Genomic DNA, 26,085 nt, shown 5'->3' with positions numbered 1-26,085 from the left:
ATAACAGAAAAGAAGCCCCTCAGTAGAAGTTAACTGTATATGAAAGCACCCAGTGCAGTGCAACAATCTGAACACTTCTGGAGATATAACCCAATGGGAACCGAAGTGGCCAGCGGAGAACCCCACTAGACAAGGTCCTCGCAGAACGGGGAGGCTGGGTGGGCGTTAAGGAATCTGCGGCTAGACAACGTCTATACCAGATACATCGTTACCGAAGGTAAGTAACTCGTACATCTGATAGAGACATCTAGCCGCACATTCCTTAACTTAGAATAGATACCACAGCCATACCCCAAAAGGGAGGTGGGTCTGCAACACAACAGAAAGCGCCAAGCATCTGATCTGGCAAAAGAGTGATGGATAAACGGGGAAAAGCTAGGGCAGAGCAGCCAGACAGCAACCCAAGCAGCTCGAAGAGCAGAAATATGCTAAAACCATGCCCAAAAAGTGTAATGAGGTGCAATTAGCATTAATCCCCAACCCGCTGAAGCAGGTAGAATGTGCAGCTGGTAAATGGCTATAGAGACCTTAAAGTGGCTTACACAGGAAGTATAAGAGTGCCCGACCGGGCAGCATGAAGCCAAAGTGAGAAACAACCCACAATGTAGGCTTGCAGGCAGCAGTCAAAGACTACTGCCATGAGAAAAACTGTCCCGCAGGCATAGCCTTGTAACAAGAGTAGGTGATAATTTGGAACAAAGGGCATATCTGAAGAAAGGTGCCAAAAACACCAAGTCAACAAAAGGTAGAAAGAGTTTCAGAATCGAAGACCAACACTCCGGAAAAGACACGTACACCAAAAAGCGAGAATATATTTGGGAAATCACTCCATTAAGCGGAAGCAAGGATGCCCTTATGGCAACCAGCAGCAACTCCGAAAAGCTCCCTCACACATGGAGATATTGGTCCAGACCTCGCAGCCCTAACAAGAGGTGGCGACGTAGGAAGAGGATACCAAGGCAACCGGCATGTATACATAAATGTTTAAACGTATGTAGAAACAGAACTAGCCAGGAGCATAAACATGCCCATACCAGATCGTACCCAAGTACAGTAAGGGCAGGTAGGAGCCATTTTTGAAGAGGAGACCATGAAAGCTTCCAAGGAGGCGGATGACCATGGCGTAAGCAAATGGCACCAGGGAAGAACACCGTACAGCAGACCACCAAGCGACGCATGGAGCCCACAGGATCTCCTGGCCCAGGTGAGATAAACAAAGCTATATAATAGCGTACAAGTAACCAACATGGAGTATGCAGACCACAAACAACGGGGAACACCTCTTAGAGCAATAAGCCAGGCCAAAAGAATGCAGTAACAAACCGAACCGGTGAACTGAGTACCGAGCCGTAATGACACTACCAAGTAGAGCCACCGGCTGTATACGGCAGTCAGAGGACACAGCAACCTGTGGAACACAGCCACAGAAGGCCAACAGGCAGCTGAAAGCAAAACGCATCCAGGGATGCCAATAAAAGGGTACGTACCCTCAACCACAGAAAAAAGAAGACATAAGGCTCACTGCCCATATTAAACACAGAGCGCATCTAAAGGATGCAAAATGAAAAAGTACCACCACAGAAGACAGGCCTAAAAGGACCCAAGTGGGAGGACGAAAGACCGCCAGAAGCTGGTGAAGCGCCAATTCAGCATGAGCATCAAACAGCAAAATCCCAAAGGGTAAGTCTACCAGTCTCTCCCAGATATTTTCAGGGAAGACGCTATCTCGCAACCAAGCGTGACACCTCAAGGCAACAGAACCCACCATGGCTCGGCCCAAAGAATCCGCAGTATCTAAGGCTGAACGGATTGTGAATTCAGCAAGGCCGCGGCCATCCCGGAGGAGGTGAAGGAGATCAACGCGAGCAAACTTCCGACACCGCCTCATCCAGAACAGGCTCCGAGTCCGGAGAGAGGAGTGGAGGCGGAGCCGAAGAGTCGAGCCTCCGGTGCCGGGACAGCGCCGACCCCGGCTCCAGACAGTCAGCCGCCTGTTCGGAAGGATGGGGTGTGCTCAAGTCAGGGGCATTAGCACCGGCAACCACCTGCAGCACCACAGGGAGCCCCGCAGGGCTATGCGTCGCGGCAGAGGCATCGTGGTTCATAGAGGGGGACCCAGCAGGGCCCACCCTAACAACTCCATGTGGGCTATAGAGGGGGACCCAACCGGGCCGCGCCCTAATGGCACCACATCTTCGACGTTCCTGGGAGGCAAAGGCTCAATTGGCGCCAGGGGCGAACTCGCAGGCGAGTCTGTCGGAGAACCCACAAGAAGCAGAGGTCTCGAGGACGCCCCAGGAACGGGAGAGGACCTAAGGGAGGCCTGCAAAGCCGTGGCATAGGCCTCAATTTGGGCCCGAATCGCCCCTACACCCAGAAAGGGCGGATAGCGGGGGGACGACCGTCGGGAGCGCACATCCGGAAAGTTCCGGGAAGCAGTGCCCCTGACAACAGAAGGTGAGGTCGAAGACCTAGGCGACAAGCGCCTCGACTTACCAAGTGGAGAACAACAGCCCTGGACCCCAGAGGGCGATCGACAGCGGAGTCGAACAGTAGAGGGACGTCATTGACGAAGAGGCTGGGGGGCGAGACTACTCCGACCGGGACAGCCGTGCCGAGAGAAGCTTCATGCGGCGCTCCCGCCGAGAGTTCGGTTTCAAGCACTGGCAGGCTTCACAGTCCGTGGAGTCATGGTGCTCGCCCAGGCACCACACACAAATAAGATGCGGGTATGTCGCGGACATCTGCCGCGAACAGAAATTACAAGATTTAAAGTCCTAAGGCATCGCACACTGTTCCCGACGCGGAGTGTGGAAAAGGAGGCCTGCAAACAGGCCAGAGGAACCGCTCACTCCGGATACGCGTTGCACGCGGAAAAGAAGGAAACTGGCGTTAGCACGCCGGGAGGGACTTACATGACCTCGCTAATGTCACATACGTGGACGACGTCAGGGCGGGGAGGGGTGGCGCTGTCCCCCGGCGCGCAGAGGTGCTGCTGCAAAACATTTCCAGATCCAGTCTCACGCCTGGGGATATTCTAAGTTAAGGACTCTGCGGCTAGATGTCTATATCAGATTACCACAATACTTTTTACAGCCTTAAAAAAAAAGACACTAACTGACTTGATACTACCTTTGAGAGAACCCCACCCCAATGTACTATCAGTCAGTACTGGTTAAAATGTAAAGGTTTCCGAGAGCAAGTTGTTTTAGACAGTCTGCCGGTCTCTGCCACATGATAACCCCTTTTATTGATTTACAAAAAAAGAAGAGTGAATTAAGTACAAATTCTTTTCTTGCGACCAGATTAGGTTTTAGGAGAGTCTCCTGAGCCTTACAAAGGATATTCTCTTAAGATACAAAATGCTCATCAAGTTCATGCCATGCTTCATCATAGCATTATTTAAACTGAACTAGGATAATCTGGTCTGGTTGGGACAAGCTCAACCAAGCATGGGAGCTCTTGATATAATACACTGGAATCATATAACATGCACATTTATATTTTTTAAATGTCAAGAGGCAAGCCTAAATTCTATTTTATTCAGGGTTAATTTCACAGGAGTTAGAAAAAAAAGACAATACGGGATTATTCATAAATCAGTGTAAAATGTATCAACATATTTCATCCATTTCTTTAACCAGCTACGAGTCAATGGCATTCATAAGGGTAAAGAGTAAAAACCCCATAATTTAGATAATCCCTAATTAGCATTGGACATTGGCAGTAAGACATAAAACACACTGTACTTGATCATTTGCTTCCCTAGTAGCAAACAGAAGGGAAAAAGAACGCAGGGTTTAAAGGAAAGAAACTTTATGGGGATCGGTAGGAATCCTCTCCATGTAGATACACATTTGTAAAGGGAAAAAGTTCAGCCTCTGGTCACGGTTGCCAGACAAATGGCTTGTAGCTCCATAAAGTTCATGTGGAGTCGGCCCTCCACATTCCTCAAGTGACTGCCACGATACAGCAGAGAGACATTTGTCAACTCTGTCAGCTCCTGATAGTGAAGAGAGAGTAGACTGCCTCAGCAAATATTGTAATCTGCTTCAGATTGTGGGTCATCTTGAGACCTGAAGAGCGTTGGAAAGGGTGCATTATTGTTGGACCCATTGGGAATTCAGGTTTCACACGGGGGCATGCATTTGCCACTTGGCTTAGCTGACCAGGAGGATGCACAAGACCAAGAGGTCAAGAAGCTTCACAGCCACCCTCTCGAGATCCAGGATCATGCCTCAGTATTACAGCCCAAATCTTTCAGACTTGTTGTGGCAGAGGAAAAGCTTTGAACTACATGACCAGAATTGCCCTAATGAGCAAGAGCCTTTGTGACAGAATCATGTCGGACTTGGTCTCGTTTATGGTAAACCCAACCATGTTAGGAGTTCCACTGTCATTCAGAGGTGGTCCACAGCTGACTTCCGCAAGCCCTCCTTCAGCAGCCAATCAAGGAGGAATGGGAATACAGAAATTCCTGACCTCTGAAGATGGGCAGCAACCACTGCCATCACTTTCGAAAAAACCAGAGGGTTGTGGGTGAGAATGTAGGGAAAAACTGAAAATGCTCCTGGTCCACCTTCAATACCTGTAGGACTGTAAAACAGGCCCATAAAAAAGTGTCCTGCAAGTCCAAGTCCACCATGCAGTCTCCCAGGTAGAAAAAATCTGTGCCAAAGGAAGCATTTTTTTATTTATCCTTCGGCATGAAGGAATTGAGCAGTCAGACTCAAGATAGGCCTGAGGCCCCTGTTCATTATTTGGACGTGGTCCTGAAAGAACTGGTCTATCTGCTGCATCACTGGCTGAGAAGGCTGTCTCTGCCTATATGCCACCCCCTGGAAAAAAACCTGATTTTCCAACTAGTGGGAAAAGTGGTTTGCAGGGGCCAGCCCACCAATGAACAAGCTGCAGCACTGCTATCTTTAAAGTGTTCCAAAGTGGGGTCTGACTTCTCTCTGAAGAGAGAAGACCAATCTAAGGTCAACTGCTGGAGGGGTAGGGGACTGAGCTGCTGGTCCTAAGCACTGTCTTGGAGAACTAAGTCCTCTGCCAAGCAAGGGTTGAAAAGTCTAATGGGCTGGTGGTAAAATCAGGAATTGGCAAAATGGGAAGCTCCACTACAGCCACGGAGAGGGCAAAGCTGTTGATGGAACTGTCTTTTTGGAGTAGAAAGTCCCAAGGAACAGGCCGTGGCTCCGCTTTTCTTGAACTGTTGCAGGGCCGAGTACGCTTTTTCGCCAAAAATAAAAAGAGTGGTCAAACGACATTTCCATTATGAAGTCTGGACATCCCCTGAGAAGCTAAAAGACATCATCTAGGCATGGAGCTAAAGAGCAACAATAGCATCTACTGATTAACCTAAACAGGTGCTTTCCTCTGTAACAGGACCAGAGGAAAACACAAGGCCTGGATCTGGTGTGGTATCTAAACCAATGGCATTTTGAAGTTCTTCATACTAGTTTTCCTCATCATACTGGGGAACAAAGTTATCCTCCTCAAAGTATCTGTGTGTAACGGATTGCCTGTTAGCTATGTGCTGGGCGCTGTGTCAGTCAAGGTGGATTCTGCTCGTGTCGGAAAGAACAATACGATGGGCTGTACATCCTCCTCTGGTAGATGCACTGATAAAAATTTGGGGTGCACCAGGACGAGACTCAGAATTGGCCACAATGAAGATTGGGAGCAAGACCTGGGGCATGTTGGTGCCATTGTGCCCTCTCTGGAGTCTGAAAGCAGTGAGATGGGGCGGTCTGCCGCTTCAACTTCCTGTACTTTTACTTTGACTTATCCAAAGACTTTGACTTCAACAATGATCCTCAACGGGAACGAGACCTTCCTTTCGACTTTGACCGCACACAACATGGATTTTTGCTGTGTGTGGCAATGTACAGTTTAGCTTCACGATCCTTTGTATTAACTTGGCCTTTGGATTCCCCTGGGCGCAATCATCGCACACCCTCGATTCTTATTCCGACCCCAGACATTATAAGCATACATTGTGAGGTTCCATCACAGACATCTGTTTCCAACAATCCCTACACAGTTTAAAGAATATCGTCATGGGGTGATAATTTCTCTTGCTAACTGGTAGTTTTTCTTATATTTGTGGTCTAAAGACCAAAGATAAGCTCCAGATTCATGTCTGAAGGCACGGAAGAAAGGAACCGATGTCAGTGCTGACGGCTGGCATTTATATGTGGTCGTCACTTCTGGAGCGGAATGATGTCCGGGCAGATCCACACAACACCATCTACTGTCACACAGGAGTGCTGCTTTAAAGTTTCCAGATGCAGTCTGTTACTTGGGAAATATTCACCTGGTGAAGAACTGTGGTTAGATGTATCCATCTATCAAACACCATTTTTACTGCAGCAAGAAACCGGACAGAAGAGCCCATAAGTTAATTAAAATAAGAATGCAATGGACAGGCTAGTAAAAGAAAATGGAAACATGCAAACCATTCTCATCAACCACATAAACCAAACAAGCATTAGCAACGCCACTTCCCTTTCCCAACCCTGAAAATACACTTACTGCAACCTTACTTTTAGGGTACCTCTGCATCTATATACAGGATGGCAACAGCCATCAAGATTGTTTGTGAGTTAAATGTTAAATGAATTTTGAATCTCTATTCTATTTGAAACGCCCACTATTTCGCCGTTTTCCTGCAATTTAACACTTCTGAAAGTGTGCTATACTCGCATATATTCACAGTCACTAACTTGCAGGTCCAGGCATTAATATCGGGGGCTCCTGATTTAGTCTATTATGATTGTGGACATTATTTTTTTTAATTTACATACGTTATTTGAATTTGAGTGCAAAAAAAAAAAAGAATCACAATTTGCTCAAAATTCTAATAACTATTGGCCAAAGGTGCTAAGAGACCGGTATCAAAAACTGGCTGCATATTGTACAGAATGTTTTGCGACAGGCTCATATTTTACAATGAAACCCGTGTACTAATAGTCTGGTTTGAACACATGCATACATCCACACTAATGTTGGCGTGAAGGTAATAAATAATGTTGGAATTGGCCCTTTTGGCAGGTTCACCACTGAACTTTTTGCCTGTTAATATGACCTGATACTAGTGGTTTGTGGCCTCTGTGCACTTTAACATTGTGGCCCAGTGTAAAGTGCGTGCGCTCTCAGAGAGATTGGCCTGCCCTCCCATAGTAATGCATGGGGGATATGTCTCTCCATGGTAATTCCTGATATGAGAGGAGTCCAGAGGTGAGTTTAATATGTGCGAACTCGTGAGATTAAATGATGCGCAATGGTGTGCGCAGATTTATTGTGGCGAAGTGCCACTTTTAAAAGTTGCCATTTCTGTGTGCAGTGTGCCTGCCTGCCTGATGTGAAATGCATGTCTGGCTTGTGATTGACAGGGGCAGGCTGGTGTGGTTGGCTTCAGGAGCCAGAATGGGTCTGCCCAGTGGTGAATAGGGAGCTCTGGATGTAGATGGGAGGGAGGAGTTGCACCTGGGACCTGAATAGGGCATTGCCTTCCCTCCACAATACTGGCTCCACCTACTGTGGTGCTTCTGATGTCCCTGGCCTGTCCTGTGAATAGAAGCTGAGCAAAACAAAGTGCTACTGAACCAGTTGTATCTGGTTCTCCCCTGGCTCTACACTTTTAGACAAAGTAAATAGTGGTATAAATAAAGGGGCTGTGACCCCATGAAAAAAATTCTGTACCTGAGTGCTGAATCTGCCAGGGGCGTGCTGCTGCTGGAGCCCAGGGGAGGGCTTGTATCCCTGGTCTCTGCCCTGCCCCTGGATGCATGGAGGACTTCTTCTTGGGACCCTTCTGCTGTGCTTTTTCCTCCCAGGACCTTCAGGACTCTTTGAGCATTCTTTTCAGCGTACTGGGCGCACTTTGATTTAATCTCCCCAGAGGAGGAGAACCTGGGGGCTGTGCAGCGCTGAGCTGCAGCCCCTGGTGAGGGAACCCCTCTCATGGGGATTTCCCCGTTTTGCTTTTGCGGCGGGTGCCCAACCCGCATTTATTGTGGTCTCGTGGGTGCCCTCCACGCTTGTTTGTATTTCGGTGCGTAGGTGTCCATCCTGCGACTTCGTTCTTTTACATTTATTTTAGTGCGAGGGTGCCCACCCCGCAACTTTGCCCTTACTTAAACGGGTGCCCACCCTGCTGCATATTTTTAATTACGGAGGGAACCTACCCCTCATCATGCCCATGGAAAAAGAATGCACCGCCGGGGCCCGCGGCAAAACCGGAAGTCAGGCGGGCAGAAGCCTGAAGCGGGGCTGAGCTTCCGCGTGAGGAGGAAGTCCCGCTCTCCGCCGGAGCCTCGCAGGCCCCATCCACAAGTCCTGGTCCCGAGGAGGGGGGACAGGGTGAAGCTTGGTGCTGAAGTGAGGCGGGGCTCCCGTAAGGAGGGAGAGCCCCGCAGGCACCAGCAGTGAATTGAAGAGCCCAGCAGTGTGGAGGTTGCGGCGCCGGGGGCCGAGGCACATGGTTGGTGCCGGCTCCCGCCGCGTATCAGAGACCATGCCAGGAGCCCGCTAAGGAGAGGACTCAGGGTTGTCCCTGGTTGTTTCTCGAGCGGCCCCACTTGGCAGCGGCCCGCTCGAACGGGGATGGCATGTTCCTTTGAAGAGCCAGATGGCTCCAAAGAATGGCCCTAGTATTTTAGACCCTACATGGCTCAAACGCTTCATGGGGTAGATTTGTTTAAAGGTGCCCCAGTGGGGTCCCTTCAGTGTCTTTTCCCAGCTGCCCGGTTCCAGAGAGCAGCTGCACAGTGCTTGGGGGCAGTATTTACTTTTCTGCCCACTTTGCCAATTATTTTAAGAGCCCTGTGTGGCTCCAAGGTTGGGCACATTTATTTCAAGGGCCAGTGAGAGCCCATGCCTCATTTGATTAGTTACAGCTGAGCAGCAATTAGTGCCAGCTGCACCGTTTGGGCGCACAGTTCTTTTGGGGTCTTGCGAAGTCAGGAGTGAGATATACTCCTGTGCCCCACACTTTCCCAGCTGCCCAGCAAGTAGTGGGCAGCTGCAACGTTTATGTTTGCGCAGTGTCGCACCCTTGACTTTTGCTGCATTGGCAGCGCGCCTTGCCATTCTGGACACTTGAGCCCGTTTTTGGATGGCCCGTTGGCCAGGGGGACGGTTAGATTTATAGGGCAACAGGCCCTAAATTTGATTTGTGTGCTAAATGTAATTTATGTGCCAAATAGAATTTTGGTGCTAGGAAATGTAATTCCTGTAGTATGTTTTACGCACCCTGGGTTATACCTCTAAACTGTGGTTTATGATTATGAGGTTGTTCTGCATATCATGGTTTATGCTAGTGAGATTAGGTTTCACTGTGTGAGTTACACCCCTAATGTGATCTATACTTAGGAGGTTAGGGTCTAATGTATTTAGACTTGTGTGATACTGTGCATAATGTAGTTTGTGTAACAGGCTGATGCTAAGTACAGTGATTACCAGTGTTTATTGCTTGTAAGTTTATTATCTAGTTTACTTTTACTAAGTTCACTTTGTGATGGTTCTGACTGTGATCCATGTGGCCCTGTCAGGTGTATATAATCCCTTGTAAATATTGCCTAGTGCCAGTTGGCACAGTGTACATTATGTGTTTACTATTCTAATGTGTTTTGAGAATACAAAGGCTATTGTTGCTATAACCTTGTGTGGAGTTCCTTTTGTAGTGTGCCTGGGATGTTGTTGCTGTTGTGTGCGTGCGCAAATGCTTTACACATGGCCTCTGGGATAAGCCTGATTGCTTGTGCCAAGCTACCAAGGTGGTGAGCAGGGGCTATCCTTGGCGTGTAACTCCCCAGCCCTGACTAGAGTGATGGTCTCGGCTTGGCTTTGGCGCAAGTCTTAGCCAACTAGAGGCCCCCCAAATCTAACAAATAATATGTAATATTACTGCAGTATGTAAAAGGGTGATTTATTTCAAGTTAGATTTTTTTGCTTTTTTTTCATCATTCTGGCTACTGAGCCTGTCAAGAGGGTAGCCTGTTTGGTAGTGTATGTAATGCTGGTCCCCTGATCCACGTCAATCTTCTTAAATTAACCACTAATATCAAACTGTGTGTCTCTTACAAACGTCAAGCTGAGAGGGAATAAAATGTTAATAACTTGCATCCCTGGTCCAACGAGCTGGTAGTCAAGTAACAAGATTGATGCCAGAAAAACTAGAAATCCTCATGCAAAATGAAGAGACTGTACATTCTTAATCTTATATTATGTTATGCTAAGCTATCGTATATAGCGCAACAGCTGCCCCAGCAAAGAGGTGTCCCGGCGCTGCGAGCAGCAAGACACAAGGAGAAAGACCTAAGCTGCAGGGAAGAGATAGGTTTTAATCGCCTTACGAAACATCAGATAGTTGTCCAAGCATCGGATCTGTGAAGGAAGGGAATTCCAGAGTTTAGCCGCTAGGCTACGGAACGAATGTCCGCAAGCACGAACACGTTTTCCCCGAGGAACGGTGACCGTGCATTGCCCCATAGAGCGCAGAAGGTGCCGATGGGTATACAGCACTAATAGATTGACCATGTTCCTTGGGGAGGCGGACTTTAGAATTTTAAAGGCCAGACAGAGGGCCTTGAACTCAATGCGCTTGGCCATAGGTAACCAGTGTAGTCGACGAATGGTGCCAGTTGTTGGGCAGCTTCTGGGGAGTCCAAGCAGGGCTCTGGCAGCCACATTTTGGACTCTATGCAGACGTGTGATCTCAGCCTTATTAGCCCCCAAGAAGAGAGAGCTGGCATAGTCCAGCCTTGACAAGATAGCCCCTTGGACAATCGTTTGTCGCGTGTACGGGACAAAGTACCCCAACACCACTTTTTTGTTATGGTCTTGAAAACGGAGGGTGGAATCCATCCACACCCCCAGATTCTTTACCACCAACCTAGGGGTGGATGGACACCCAAGACTAACCGGCCACCAATGCTCCCTCCAACGCTCGGGGTCTCTCCCTATCAATAACACCTCGGATTTATTAGCGTTGAGCTGGAGGCAGTTGGCAGTCATCTACCCCGCAACTGCTGCCAGACCGTTATTAAACATGGGAGCATTGCGTATATTGTCGTCAGAGAGGGCCACGACCAACTGCGTGTCATCAGCATAGGAAACAATGGAAAGACCCCATTGCCGAGCCACTGCAGCCAAAGGTTGGACATACAGATTGAACAGAACAGGACTCAAAGCAGAGCCCTATGGCACATCCTGTCCAATGAAGTGGACACAAGAGAGAAATAGCGGAGCGGTCACTTGAAATATTCTCTCAGAGAGGAAAGATCTAAACCACTCCAAAGCTGGTCCGACGATCCCGGCCTCTTCCAGGCGCTATGTCACTTACCCTTTTTACCTTAATACTACGAGTAACAATGTATGACATTTATGTCATGAGACACGCAGAGACAGTGTACTGAATCACAAGTTAAAATCCCTGTACTAGTAAAACAAAAACGTTGAATCTTAATTGCCAACTGGGAAGTTGCTCATAGTAATTAGTTCTGGTGTAGTATTTTGATGAAATGCAAAGCAATGTTTGCTTACATTGTGGCAGGCCAACAAGAACGAGCAGAAAACTGGAATTGTGGTGATTTAAATTAAGGGTAGGCGTAGCAGGCGGAGTTGCTCTAAGCGGAGCATCACGGAGTTGGCCAAAAACTCAGTGGAGCTCTCCGCCTCCCACCCCCGCAAAAAAATGTTTGTAAATGCAATCTACAATTAATGTAAAATAAAACCGCACTTACCTTATCGCGACGTCCAGGGCTGCCCTCCACGCCGTAATCCATGGTAGGACTGCGCATGTGCGCGCATGTCCTATCATGACGTATGTCTAACGTAGGAGATTACGGTGAGGAGGAGGGCAGCCCGAGATGCAGCCATAAGGTAAGTGCGCACCAGAGCCAGAAGTTTTGCAGGAACCTTGCATTCGCTGCAGAACGCGGAATATGGATAGTTACGCAAACTCTGCCAGCAGAGCAGAGTTCAGTGCCGAGGGTTAATTTAAAGCACAACTTTTGAGTAAACGAACAAGGGAAAAGCATTTTCATTTGAGTTGAGAGGTTCAAACAACAACTTGCACTTGTACTTCATGACAAGTAACCTAAAATACGTCATTCTAAAGGTCTGAAGATCGGTGAACAAAAAAATCATACAACTAACAATAAAGAAAAAACCCTCAACAATTATACTATGCAGATCCATGATATTCCTCACTCTAACCAGACCAAAAAACACTCAATATTTCTTTGTATGAGTAAAATCATCACTGGCCAGGACACTTTTTTATATTTTAGTGAGGGATACTTCGAAAAACATTTAGAAAGTGCCCAATAGACAACTTTAGCTTTTATTTAATGGAAGATTTCTCAGGCACAGGAGTCACTTGGGGCCAGATGTAGGGCCATTCCATTTTACAGGTAACAAACTGCGATTTTTTGCGCATGCAAATGGCGACTTACAAAAAAATTAATATACTAACGAGTCTTAGACACATGTAACGATTCCCAATGGGGTCGCACATGATCTGCCTCATCAATATTCATGGGGCAGGTTGCAATATGCGACCCATTGGGAATGGGAAAGAACACAGGGATGGTGGCCTGCTGGGGAGAGCAGACTGCCATATCTGTGTTTGCAACTTTTTTTTATTTTAATGTAGTACATTTTTCTTAAAGGAAGACGGGATTCATTTGAAAGAAAAAAATTAACATTTTTCTTTTCGTTTTTTTAGGGCATGCAGTGGTCCATGGCACCACTGCCTGTTCTTAAAGAATATTTTTGCATACATTCACAAAGGGCAAAGGGTTCCCTGAAGACCCCTTTCCGTTTGCGACTGGTTTATCACCTATTGGAAGTAGGTGGTAAATGTGATTGTTTTGCAACCGCATTTGCAGTCACAAAACAATCGTACATACCAGTGACTTGCTATTAGGAAGGTACGCCATTGGTACGCCCCTTCCTAATAGTGACTCGCAAACCCTATTTTGCGAGTCAGTAATAGCTTACCGACTCACAAAATAGGGTTTGTGCAACTATAACCTTTTTTATCGGTCGCAAGAGGATGGATTTTCAGTTTGCTATCACTAAAAACAGTGGTACATCAGGCCCTTGAACTTTAGCTTTAGTCCATACTAATCGCACAGGTAAATAACATACATGCAGTAGGCTACAAATACTGTTTCTTCTTACCGGAAGTGGACCCAAATCATTGGGGTTTAGTGGAGCTTTTGTTCTTAAGTGCACTGGAAACTTCAATCTCGGATCCTCCTGTAACATAATTGAATCAATGAGTTGCAACAGTTTAAGGCTTCTAAACGCAAAAACAAACCGTACAATGCCATGCAAATGCTACAAGTAATAGAAACATTCAGACATGGAAACACACATACGGTGGACTTTGACATTTGTGTTCATTAATTAGAATCACTCCACTCGGATTTCCTAGAAATAAGATGGTAACTACGAGTAAGAATAAGAATATTTCCCTGCCTGTGTATGAATCACTGTACTTTTAGGCCCTGATTAGGAGTTGTGTTAAAATGCCACCAACAACAGGCCATTTTAAAGGACAAGGGAACCCGCTAGGTAAGCCAGGACCTGGGGTATCAATTGCTAAAGAAACAAAGGTCCTTGACAAGGAAGTTAACAAACATAATAATTATAGGCCACAATATGCACTATAATAACCAAATAAGTCCAGCCGGACTTACAAATTTATTCAATAGTTAAATAAATTAATTTGGGAGAAAACAATGAAACAGTGGGACACAGTCCTGCATCCACAGTGCTACACGTACATTAAGACAATACATACACAAAGGGTATTTCAGGCATGTGAGGAAAAACGGAGCAAAAAGCAGTATTTACAATAGGTTTGCTTCACATATGTGGGAAACAGAACGTTTTAGGCACATAATAGTGAACTAGTGTTAAGCCCACATATCATGTCGACGGCGTTTCGATCCAGTCAAAGATAATGGATCATCATCAGGACAACCATTGCCTGCCTGAATTAAAGCCTGTATGAACAGGGAAAAAGGGGGACATATGACAATACATTAAACATTTGCGGGGGTAACACTGTGGATGCAGGACTGTGTCCCACTGTTTCATTGTTTTCTCCCAAATTAATTTATTTAACTATTGAATAAATTTGTAAGTCCGGCTGGACTTATTTGGTTATTATAGTGCATATTGTGGCCTATAATTATTATGGTTGTTAACTTCCTTGTCAAGGACCTTTGTTTCTTTAGCAACCAACAGGCCAGTTCTTGATCCCAGTATTACAAATTATGAGCTAACAGCAAGCACTTAACATTTTTCCCAAATGCACATTGGGCACGCTAATGCCTCACTAAATTTACATAAGGAAAAGAGGTCAGAAAGAGAAAATGTACTGAAAACAGGTGCCTTAATTAACGAAATACAATAACAAAGTGGTAATTTGCCTCAGGCTAATACCACAAACTCTGGGAACCAATTACTCCTGTGGCAAAATTACAGCAGACAAATTTCTCACAACTCAAAAAGGACTATCAGTTCTCCTCGAGAAAATAAAGATCAGTCAAGCAAACCTCGTTGTAAATCTTCTTTGCGAAGTAAGTGTAATGATAATTCCAGGAGCTCCAGAAATATCTGGTCACACCACCCACAAAACTGCCTTCGTCGTCATTTACAGGTACTCCTGGCAGTCAACGGATTGGCCTCTACCATGCTATCTAATGTATGTTCTGGAAAAAGCCACGTTCAATAAATCTTAGTCTTAAAGTAGCTAAATGTGCAATTTCAAACTTATTTCTGTACTGAAAAACCAAAGACCAGAATAAGAAATCATTACGGGAGGATCAACAGCTAAGCAGATCAGTGTTTGACCGCTGCTGAAACTGTTCTAATGTCAGCTAAACAACTGAACCGGTGGAAGGTAAGTCTCGAGGTCCAACACTGCATCTCCCAGAGTATCCTTCCAAGGAAGCAGCTGTTGCAAAACAGCAGCCTGTGTTCAGATGAGCTGAAGAAAGATACACTTATGGAAATACACACATCTCGGAGATCACAGCAGCATCCCTCAGTCTGCATCAGGACGAGTGTCTGACGTGACACTGAATTCCCCTGCCAACTGGGCAGCTTGAACAAAGATGTCTCACAATCGGCACAATACCTAGCATCATGGCTTCCCTGCATAATTTCAAAGAGTCCGCTCTTATGCATTTGTTCACACTATGCCACCACGTCTGCACTGCACAAGGGGAAGGAAAGCTTCCACTGCATGCCTGGTGACACCATCCCCAATGATTTCTCTTCTTTTTAATACATTTTTGTATAGCGGAAATTAGACCTGAGACATCAGGTATCAGAGTGCTTTACATGAGCACCAGTTTCGTTACATGAGGACACATTCATTTTTGTTAGGCACGGGGAGATTAAGTGATTTGCCCACAATCACAGGATGTTGAGCGTAGTTGTTGAGACTCGAACCTGGTTCCCCAGCTTCGAGGCCGACCGCTGTTGCCGTAAGGCTACATCCTCTGCCCAACTTCTTTAATGATCCACTGACATTCAGTGCTCCCAGGTGGGCTAACTAACGGTCCAGGAGCTCCTCTGTTAATAGGACGAATCTGTCCATCTGGAAGAGGCTAAACTTCACTTTCTAAAACGTTCAGCCATGTATTTACACAATCTGAGAGATGCCCTTAGATCGGAGACCACTGGAAGAAGTGTTATTTGGATTGGAAGAAGTTTATTTATTAATTTGCATTGTTAATTAAAACCTCTGCATCAATTAAACCGCAATGTTACACCGACCTGTAAAAAGGTTCCACAGACCGAAGTACAAAGGATGAAAAGTAGGAGTGTCACTACCAATAGAGTAATAAAGGATTCATATGTACTTAGTAGTGACAGATCCACAGTAAAGTGACCCAAGCACACATTAAAAGACACTCTCACGGAGAAAGGGTTCAAAATAATTGTAGGCAGAGCAATACATTTTTCAGATTAAAAGAAAATAGATTAAAAGAAGAGTGGATTAAGTAAGTGACTCGACAACTAAGGTGGCTTTTGTGATGTATTATTAGTTGCTGAGCAAGTTCCAAGCATCCAAGGTGCTCCCTGTTTCAAATCTTATATGTACAAGTATGCAGCTATCTGTTCCTTGTCCTTATGTATCACTGCCATTGGTTTCCGTTAGTTTATTTTCGACTTTGATAAGAAATCTCACGAAACAGCAGTTTAATTGTGTGTCCGTTGAGGAAAAACATGACAATACCGGCTGTCTTCATGATCTAATTTCTCTTTGGTTGAATAGTCGGCGTAACATTATTTTCCTATCTCCCAATAATTCCTTACAAGTGATACAGAGTGCAACAGGTCTACTTTCCCATTTCCAAATAGCCGTTAGTCGGTTGCGGCCGACTTGCATTTCCACGGAAGTAGGTTAAAGAGTGATGGTAGGATGCCCCGACAATTTCTTAGGAATTTTTCTGTTAGAAAGTTAGAATAGCTTGTATGAAAGTAGGGATTGGGTGAGGCTATATCATAGCGTTGGCACAAGCCAACCATGGGTTCTGCCCACCACTGCTGCCTTGTTCTGGGTCAGAGAAACGAGTTTGATGGCTTTATTTACTGCCTTTTTGAAGCTGGTGTGGGTTGCAGATGCTGCCCAGAGATCTTGTAGACCAAGTTGCATTATGGATTTGTTGAGGTAGGTCTAGGCGGGTGAACTGCTTCTGGTTGTCAGTTCCAGCAATAAATGCAAATTTAATAAGTTTGGTTTCGGTCCGAAGTTTTGTTCTTGGGTTCAGCTACTCTACGCCAAACCACTGGTGCATGTTGCCGCTAATGGTCACATCTCTGATGACATTCCCTTCTCGAGAGGCACGCGTCAAGGCTGTCCTTTGTCACGGCTATTATTCGCGCTAGTACAAGAACTACTGGCGGTATGGATACAATGGGATCCTATGATACGAAGCCTTAAGTGGACCGATACTTGGGAGGATCGTATCTCCCTATACGCTGACAATATCCTGTTATATTTAACCTACCCTAGGCGCTCTATAATTAGTCTGTTAGATATCTGTACGGCTTATGGTCGAGCATCTGGGTACACCCTTCGCTGGTCCAAGTGCATTATTTACGTGCTGCACGGCCCACCACCACGTCTCCCCGACAATTGCCCACTTAAAATAGTGGATCATATGTTTAAAAACTAGGGGTCCACATCACAACAGACCCAAAAGAATTCTATACTAGGAATTTGCAACCTCCGCTAGAACGTCTCAAAAGAGACATATGTCACTGGAAAACACTACCGCTGACCTTGCTGGGGAGGGCAGCACTTTTTAAAATGATGGCCCTACCGCGGTTCCTATGCATTTTGGAAAATACACCCTACCTTGTGACACCTTCCTACTTCAAAGCTATCGCAGCACAGGTCTTCAGTCTGCTGTGGGGCAATAAACCCCGGCACGTATTGCGCAGGCCAAGCTAGTGCGTGGTTGGTATGACGGTGGGATGGCGCTTCCGGATATAAAACTTTATTATTGGTCTGCACAATTAAAAGTGGTTAATCAATGGGTACATCTACCGCAGTCTGACCCGGCATTGCAGGCGGATAGGGCACAGCTGGGTGCGAGGGACAGGTTGGCTCCCCTTTATGATAAAAAATTGACACTGACAATGTTTGGACCGCTACGTCATACCCTGGGATTGTGGCATACAGCTCAGACAAGATTAGGGTGGCAGGGAGTGATAACCCGGCTCACTCAGTTATGGGACACGAAACGACTAGGAAACCTCAGACACATGATTAACGGGTTTGACCGTTGGGACGAAATTGGGATATTAACGGTCAGAGATAAGTGGCAGAAGGAGGAAGTGGTTTCCTTTGAAAGCTTACAACAGCAGTACGAACTGGCCCCCTCGGAACTGTTCAGGTACACGCAGATACGGCATGCTCTGGTGACGGCATTACTTACTGGTTCAGAGGTCCCAGAGGCATTCCCAATGGAAGTAAGATTGTTGATGGACTATATGCCAAAGAGGGCAACCTCTCTAACCTACCGTAAACTTGTTAATAACCTTCCTGACCCAACGGGACCTCTAAGGGATAAATGGGCACACAATCTTGATGAAATCGACGACTCAGAATGGCAGGAAGCATTAGCATCCCCAAGGGAGGTTGGTATACCTTCACAACTCCGACTGGTACAGTTACGCATTCTACACCGCTCCTATTACACCAGACACACCTTACATAAGATAGGAAAGGTTGAGCATCCCTACTGCCTGAGAGGCTGCGGGGAAGAGGGGACCTTTTATCATACCATAAGGGATTGTCCCAAAATAGCGGAATATTGGACGCAGGTGCTGAGATCAATCTCGCAAGTGGAGGAGGTATCACTGCTACCTGAGCCCAGGCGCTGCTTGTTAAACATATGGGAACCTAACGACCTCACACACTTAGGGCAAAGTTGGGTTACATTGGGTATGATGGTGGCGAAGAGAAAAATAGCGCAAAAATGGGGTGGTGTGGAGGTACCTACCCTAGCAGCGTGGAGTAAAGATATGGACGCAGCCATGATAGCTGAGAGGGCGATATACAGTAACAGAGGTTGCCCTAAAAAGTGGGGGAAAATATGGGGAGCATGGAATGCATACAGAGGGGAGATTTGTGATCCTCCATCGGACTGTGTAGACAGTGACTCAGACCCAGAGGAGGACTGATGGCTCGGGATGGCAAAAGAGAAGTTGGGTCTCCGATGTTGTAATAACAGTAATAATGCATATTTGTGACTTTGTAACACTTACTGCTGTTTTTAAGAGAGTGGGGTACTGAGATGTGAGGCATGTTTATGCTCCAGATTGTCTTTGTATGTTTATAATATGAGAACTAATAAAAAAATGTTTTTTAAAAAAGTGTATTGCAGTGGGCTACTACTTTGTCGAGATATGAGGGTTACTTGCAGTTATAGATTAAAAGCTGAGTTAGAACAGTAAGCTATTACCCGTCGAGTCAGTAGTTAGCATTCGCAGGTTCGAATCCCACAGTTTACTGCAACTGAGCGCAAACATTTTAATCTCCCACAACTGTCACCAAACCCTCCAGTTGCACTATGTGAGGCTGGAACCTGGCATTATTAATTGGTAGGTGGGTTCCGAATCTTACTTCCCTGCACATGTGCTAGACGGGAAATGCACTGGTTTAATCCGGGGTTAGTTAAGGTGGTAGAAGAAGCAATAGGGCTGCATGGCTTTTGTGGTGGTCACAGCTTATAGTGGAGAGGTGTGGTGCAGCGGCCAGGACAGCTGACTTTGGAGCACAGGGTTCACGGTTCGATCCCCGGCTCCGGCTCAGCTCAGCACCATGTGACTCTGGGCAATAACTCACTTAATTTCCGGCCCCCAGCGCCTTGAGACCTGTAAGGGTGAGTAGTTTGTGCTTTACAAATACGGATTAATTATTTATTATAGTAATTGGCTTTTGACGTGTGCCAATTAGCACAGGGGCAGAATCGCGTAGTAGTATAATAGGCTTCCTGTGCAACTGCACCGGAGTTAACCGATTAATTATTAGCGTTCCTATTGCAAAGAAATGGTTTCACTTAGCCACAGGGTTTACGGAACACACTCCATGACAACTTATTGCGACATTCTTAATGATATGAGTGCACCTTTCACTAGACAGAGTGCACACTGGGGATTAGAGGCCAGTTCGGGATTTTCTACGGAGCCACGTTAATTCATGTGATAGTTGCAATTCACATGTTTTTAACTTTATTGTTTGATATTACAGACAGCAGGGCAGTTAGTGGAAATAGGTAAGCAAGGTGAAGCGGCCAGTCGGCAGCGGGCCCCCTGAGTGCACCACAAACTAAAAAAGCCCCTCCCCCCAACCCCACCAAGCAATACGTAACTTCGCCTCAGGTGGTTTACATAAGAGTACACAGATGACAATGTTCATCAAACTAGTGGAATGAGCAACATACCCTTCCTGAACGTGGTAGGGGCGCTTGGGCAGCTGGTTCTGTTCGTCGTTGGGGGAGCCGTCGATGGTCCTTAAACCACCTCCAGCGTGGCGGGGTGTCAAGAGGTTTAACAAGAAATACCTAGAAATAAGGACGTAAAAGGGCAATTGAACGAGCAAGGTCCTTGAGATGCCTTACGGCTGGGACACTTGTGATAAGTGCCCAGAGAAGGTCCTTGGGATGCCTTATAGCAGGGATAATTGAGGGCAGACAAAAGGGATAAAAAATGGTCAGCGGTGGACGGACACAGCACTTTGAGCTCAGGCATGGCCATGGGGCCACGAATGCTGGACACTCAGTAGCAAGTCGAAGCCTCAAAGCTGCAACCTGCTGTACCAAGTGACAGAAGTAGAGCTGTCACAACAGTTGGAGGATGATTTATGACAACCTTGAAGAGACATCATGACTGGAATGACGATGCATGGCAGGATTAGGCACATTATGATTATTAATATGCAATAAATTATAGGACGTATACTGTATCTTATGAAAATGCTTTATGTTGTAGTCCAAGAAAGGCCAGAAATTAGCATGTTGATGACCAATGCCTTCATGCTATGTGTGTACCAACTTATGATGCAAATAAACTGAGGCCGTTTTAACACCACAAAAAGGTCTTGGTGTACATAATTGATGGGAAAGGAAGAACAGTGGGAGGGCCCATGAGTTGGTCGCACAACTCGGTGGGTGGGGGTGGGGGGGGGGGGTGTGGGGGGTGAGAGAGTTTGCTATGTTAAGACAGAGAGGGAGTATAGAAGTAGAGAGAAAGACAGATGAGTCTGGTGGGGCAAGAATATGATACGGTGCAAGAGAAAGTGAGGAAGAATAATCTAGGTGGTTCCATGATGAAGACCATGGACATGGAAAGACATTTTCATTTGCCCTTGAAAATAAGTGGAATAAAATAGGCGGACAGGCACCCTAAAAGTGCTTCTATGCAAATCTGCACTGTGAGCTATATGAGTGAAGGTGGACTAGGCAGAAAGGTCAGCTAGTAATAGGCAGAAAGGCTGGCTAGTATACTGTCAGAGAGCTGAAATGTGGAAGATGCCCATCAGACTGAGATGAAGAGTCAAGGGTAATAATTTACAAACTGCAAAGACCGAGAACATCTGGATGTGCGCACACTCTGATGACCTGAAACTGCCCAAACACTCTAGTGCCTGGTCGTATCTTGACGTTCACTTTGGAGAACGTGCTTAGGGACAATTTACCTAGGTATGTTTTCGCAAAAGTAAATCCAGTGGTGAATAGGAGAACTTACTGAGGGAAGGTGTTTCAACATACCAAGCATGTGCTGAAGTCTCCAGTGAACTCTTCTGCATTTAAGATTTCCCCCTAGAAACTGAACTATTGTTATTACCAAACTGTAAATCAGGCACCAAATCTACCCATTCCTTGAACTGTAAATATGTGTAAATAAATTATGGAAGGTAAAAACATATAATGCTAGGTATTATATAGTCTCATGGATTGCACCGCCTAACATGCACCAATGTGCCATACTGTGATGCACCACAGCTTGGTTTGCAACATATAAATGCAGATAAGGACATATGAATACACACAAGCAGACATGGAGACCCTCTACGAAGCACTGGAGGGAATACACAATGTTAAAAAGAAATATTATGACCTTGCATGTTCTTGTAAGCCACAACTTTTACAAAATGTTCCTGTATTAACAATTGGCACACTTAAAAAAAAAACTAATACAAATCCTGACAGGGCAAGGGAGGCTTCAATACTCATTCTAAGGCCCAACAATACAATAGCCTTTGTACTGAGACCCTGCAGATTCTTCCACGCGGTTCTGAACACATTTCAAGTGGTGCAAATATTACAGGCAGTTTAACAATTTAAAAAAGGAATGAAGATGAATGTTCTCTCTTTTGTAGAGGAGATAAATCTGTATTTGAAGTATTCTCAGGAAAATCAAGAGAACTTGTTTCGAGACCATCCAGGAGAATTGAGGTGATCTTTTTCAATTCTACATTCAAAGAAAATTAAATCTAAAGCCTGTTGATGCTAAGCTGAGAGAAGAGGTGGAATACCCCATATCACGCTGGATTCAGTGCCCAATACCCCCTTAAGTATCTCCCTGTAGAGGGGCTACTTGCTCATTGTCCTCGTGCCAGCATGTAAAACAGGATTCAGCCAAGAGCCCATCAGCACAAGGGCTCTCTGGACCCGACCTGCAGAGGGCATCTGGTGACTCTGGAAGACAGAGTGGCTAAAAGCGCTCTACTAGATGATATCCCAGGTCATGTTCTTGTCTAAATGCACCTTAAAGTTAATTAGTCATTTGCGTTTCAACTGCTGATATAAATTGAGAGAAAAATGGATGTTCAGGTAGTTAGGAGACAAATATCAGTTAAAGATGTTTCACAACAATAACTGGTTGCGATTCCAAAAAAAGTAGTTGTGGGGAAAAATGAATAATGGCCCTTAAATTTTGATACACCCAAATCACTGCATGTAGGCAAAGGCTCCTGCTATGGCACACAACCCTCTGAGTGATGACAACTTTACCCAGCCTGAATAAATTAAGCTTTAATGTTGAAAGGATGCACTGGTCTGTAGTAGGAAAAAGCCACATACTTGCAAAACTGTCCAACTTTAGGAATATATGCTGAAGCTATCCAGCAGCTCATAGAACATTATTGAGACTGAAGACGTGTGGACTTCATTGTCGGAGGTGCCTTCCAGAGTGCTGCACAATTCCTACTGGTAAGCAGGGTTCGAGTCGGGGGTACATGCAGGTACACGGCATCCCCCCACTCTTTTCACAGGGTGGACGCCGACCCCCCTGCCAAGAAGCTGGGCCCCACAGAAATATGCTGAACATGTCCTGGTGCAATTTTCAGACACCGGGACACATTCAGCACGTGATGTCATGAGGTCATTTGCATATTGTCAGTCCCCCCACTTCTTCTTATAGGACTTGTGCCCTGCTGGTAAGGACTATGGCTGTGCTCCTGCTGAAGTTCCTGCCACGAGAAGTACCTCTTAGGTAGCTCAAGGAGTGCTGCTTTGCTCAAGAAATACTGTGGCTGATTAACCCTGAGGAGATGGTACAGGCTGCTAAAAATTCAAAACTGGGCGCCTTCAGCCCTGCAACGGCGACAGAAACGGGCTGCAGAAGAGATCGACTATTGCAATTGCAGGTAAGGCAGTGCAAATCAACCAGGTAAGCAGCCACTCTGTGCCAGATTTTCTAATTTTACAACTTTTTATTGATCTTTTCTCCTTACCAAGTACGGCGGACTAGCACTGGCTGGCAGGCAATTAGCAGGATGCACTTACATTTGTGGTCAATTCATAGCTCTTTGTGATTTGGTTCAACAATGTCATGCGGTCAAAGAACTATGATTATGATACTAACAGCAACACAAACAACTCTGAAAAGCTGTCCCATCTGCATGCAGTTAATACAAGCAATATAGTTGCCACTGGGTTTTGTTTAATGTTTGTACATCTATTGGGTCACGAATCTTACCAATCATAGGTGACAAAAAAGTTAACCCATTTTCGCGGGTAGATTGTAATCTTGTAGATTAACTACAGTAGTTATTTCAGACTTTGCCAACGGCAGCCTCTTACAAACCTAGTTGTTTGTAGAACTGTACTGCACTGGCTCTCGGTCCTTTCTGCCTTGTGTGTGTTTACAGCCTTATGATAATTTCATTACATATACTGCCTACATATCTGCTTCAACTGCAGCCCAGTTTTTGCAAAAGATTATCATTTGCCTGGTGAAATTACTGCTTTATCGTACCATATTTTGTGTTCCATTGGTGCAATGTGTTTGGTGCTATCCAGAAGCACGATTGTTTATGCTATAACTACATTTAATGTATATGAGAGTTTATAAAACATCTGGTAAAGACAACCTTGGCTGGACTCCGATATCGTATTGTTGTTAAAGTGTTGCACTTTACCTAACATCTTCCCCTACACCGTCTCTTAAGTTAAGGCTAGGTCTGCCCAACCAAGTCTATACAGTGAGTAAAGCACACAAAAGGTACCCCCACCGTCCCCCTCACCACCACCACTTCCTGTTGTGGACTGAATACCTTGAGCCCTGATGACTTTGGACGGAGTTTTCTCAGAGGCAAGTGGCCTCTCAAGGAGTGGGTTTATGCTTGGTGCAAAGGACACCCACAGCTAAACAATTTATTTTATTTATTTATTTATTTATAGTGTTTTGTATAGCGCGAACAAGACCCGTGGGTATCAGAGCGCTGAACATAAAAAAGATTACAGACTTGACAATTATCACATTAATTATAGCAACAAACAGTTATGAGGTAGAAGCGGTGTGGTAAAAGGGAGACTAGCTAAAAGGCATTGAACGGTGTATTGGTCTCAGCTTGTGTCATAATTCGTATCTTCAAGCTCGTCGAGGTAGGGTTATATAACATAATCAAAACAATTGCCTATATAGTTAGCAATTAGGAGTTGCGTAGGTTTAGAGTGTCATAGTAGTCATAAACATAATAAAGTGAGGTATAGCTTGTCATAGTAGTCATAAACATAATAAAGTGAGGTAGAGGTTATATAGTTTGAGCTGTGAGATACAGTATATAAGCTCCCAAATATATGAGGTAGTAGTACATTGTGTAGCCGAGGCTCGGACGGGGGTCTTTCATTTGTTTGATATTGAACTTCCAATTATTCAAGATGAGTACCTCCTCTTTGGTGTAGATGTTCATATCCATAGTCTGTAGTTTCTCTACGTAGGGTATTTACTCATCAAATGGCTCTTTAGTTCTCGTTTGAATGTTTCCGTATTTTGAATCTTCCTGATGTTTGGAGGGAGTGAATTCCAGATTCTGGGTGCAGCTCCGGAGAAGGCCCGATCGTATGTCCTTTTCTTGCGGAAGAAGGCTGGTCGCAACAGCAGCTCTTTAACGCTTCTGCTTGGTCTGTTGCCTCCCGAAAGTTTAATTTTCTTGGCTAGGTATCTAGGCATGTTGTAGTGGACCGCTTTGTGGGTAATGCAGGCCATTTTCATTTGAATTCTGGCCTCGTAAGGTAGCCAGTTTAGGGCTTTCAGGTGGGGCGATATATGATCGAATTTCTTCGTTCCCGTGATGAGTCTTGCCGCTGCGTTGAGGCAGGCTTTTAGTGGTGCTATGGATGTTTTGGGTAGGCCAGCTAACGTGGTACAACCATATTCAATCCTCGAGATAACTAGCGATTGAGTGGCCAGTTTTAGATCCGCCTCAGAGATAAAGGGTTTTAGTTTTCTCAGATAGTTCAAATGGAAGCGGGCACTCTTAGCCATTGAGTTAATGTGGGCTTTCATGTCGAGGTTCTCATCTAACGTGATTCCCAGTGATTTAGCTGAGTTAACTAGGGTCGGAGTGCAGTTTAACGCAGTCACCAATTTCACCCATTCCTTTACTTCAGGTTGGCTCCTTGTTGGTGAGATTAGCAGGAATTCAGTTTTTTGGGCATTTAGTTTCAGATGATTAGTTGTTAACCATTGCAACGCTTTCTTTAGTGTGTCATTCATTCGATCAATGTCATCATGGGAGGCGACCTTTATATATATTTGCGTGTCGTCTGCATACATGTGGTAGGATATCCGTGATTTTTGAAGAATCTCCGTAAGGGGTTCTACATATAAGTTGAATAGATCTGGGGATAGAGTAGAGCCTTGTGGGACCCCGATTGTGTTAGGGCATGGGGAGGAGGTTGCTTGGTTAATCAGGAATAGTTGAGTCCTGTTCTGTAGGAAAGAGTTGAACCATTTCAGTACGTTTCCGGACAAACCCATCCTGTCTTGAAGCCTGGTTATTAGTAATTCGTGGTTTACCGTGTCAAAAGCTGATGACAGGTCTAGTAGGATCAGTAGGCATGCCTGATTTTGGTCAAGGGCTTGTAAGGCGTCATCAACAATGTGCAGGATCGCAGTTTCAGTACTATGTCCTGTTCTAAATCCTGATTGGCAGTCGTCTAGTAATGCGAACTTAGCGATGTGTTGACTCAGTTGGCCTTGCACGCATTTCTCAATAAGTTTGGCCAGTAAAGGTATGTTGGTTACTGGTCG

The 26,085-nt window shown here is 45.5% G+C and overlaps 1 protein-coding gene across 28 annotated transcripts in view; it reads right to left on the bottom strand.

Annotated features, from left to right (window-relative positions):
- Positions 1-26,085, bottom strand: part of NEDD4L (NEDD4 like E3 ubiquitin protein ligase) — a 1,724,212-nt gene that overhangs the window by 293,367 nt on the left and 1,404,760 nt on the right. For all 28 annotated transcript variants that reach the window (XM_086960462.1, XM_086960464.1, XM_086960467.1 and 25 more), the window contains one exon: positions 13,195-13,272. In XM_086960462.1, coding sequence (XP_086816588.1) covers positions 13,195-13,272 — 78 coding nt within the window. The remainder of the gene's footprint in view (positions 1-13,194; positions 13,273-26,085) is intronic.

This window comes from Lissotriton vulgaris, chromosome 3_1 (genome assembly GCF_964263255.1).
Source record: "Lissotriton vulgaris chromosome 3_1, aLisVul1.2, whole genome shotgun sequence".
Lineage (NCBI taxonomy): Eukaryota > Metazoa > Chordata > Amphibia > Caudata > Salamandridae > Lissotriton > Lissotriton vulgaris.
Note: the sequence above shows the minus strand (reverse complement) of the source record. Positions and strands in the feature narration are given on the sequence as shown.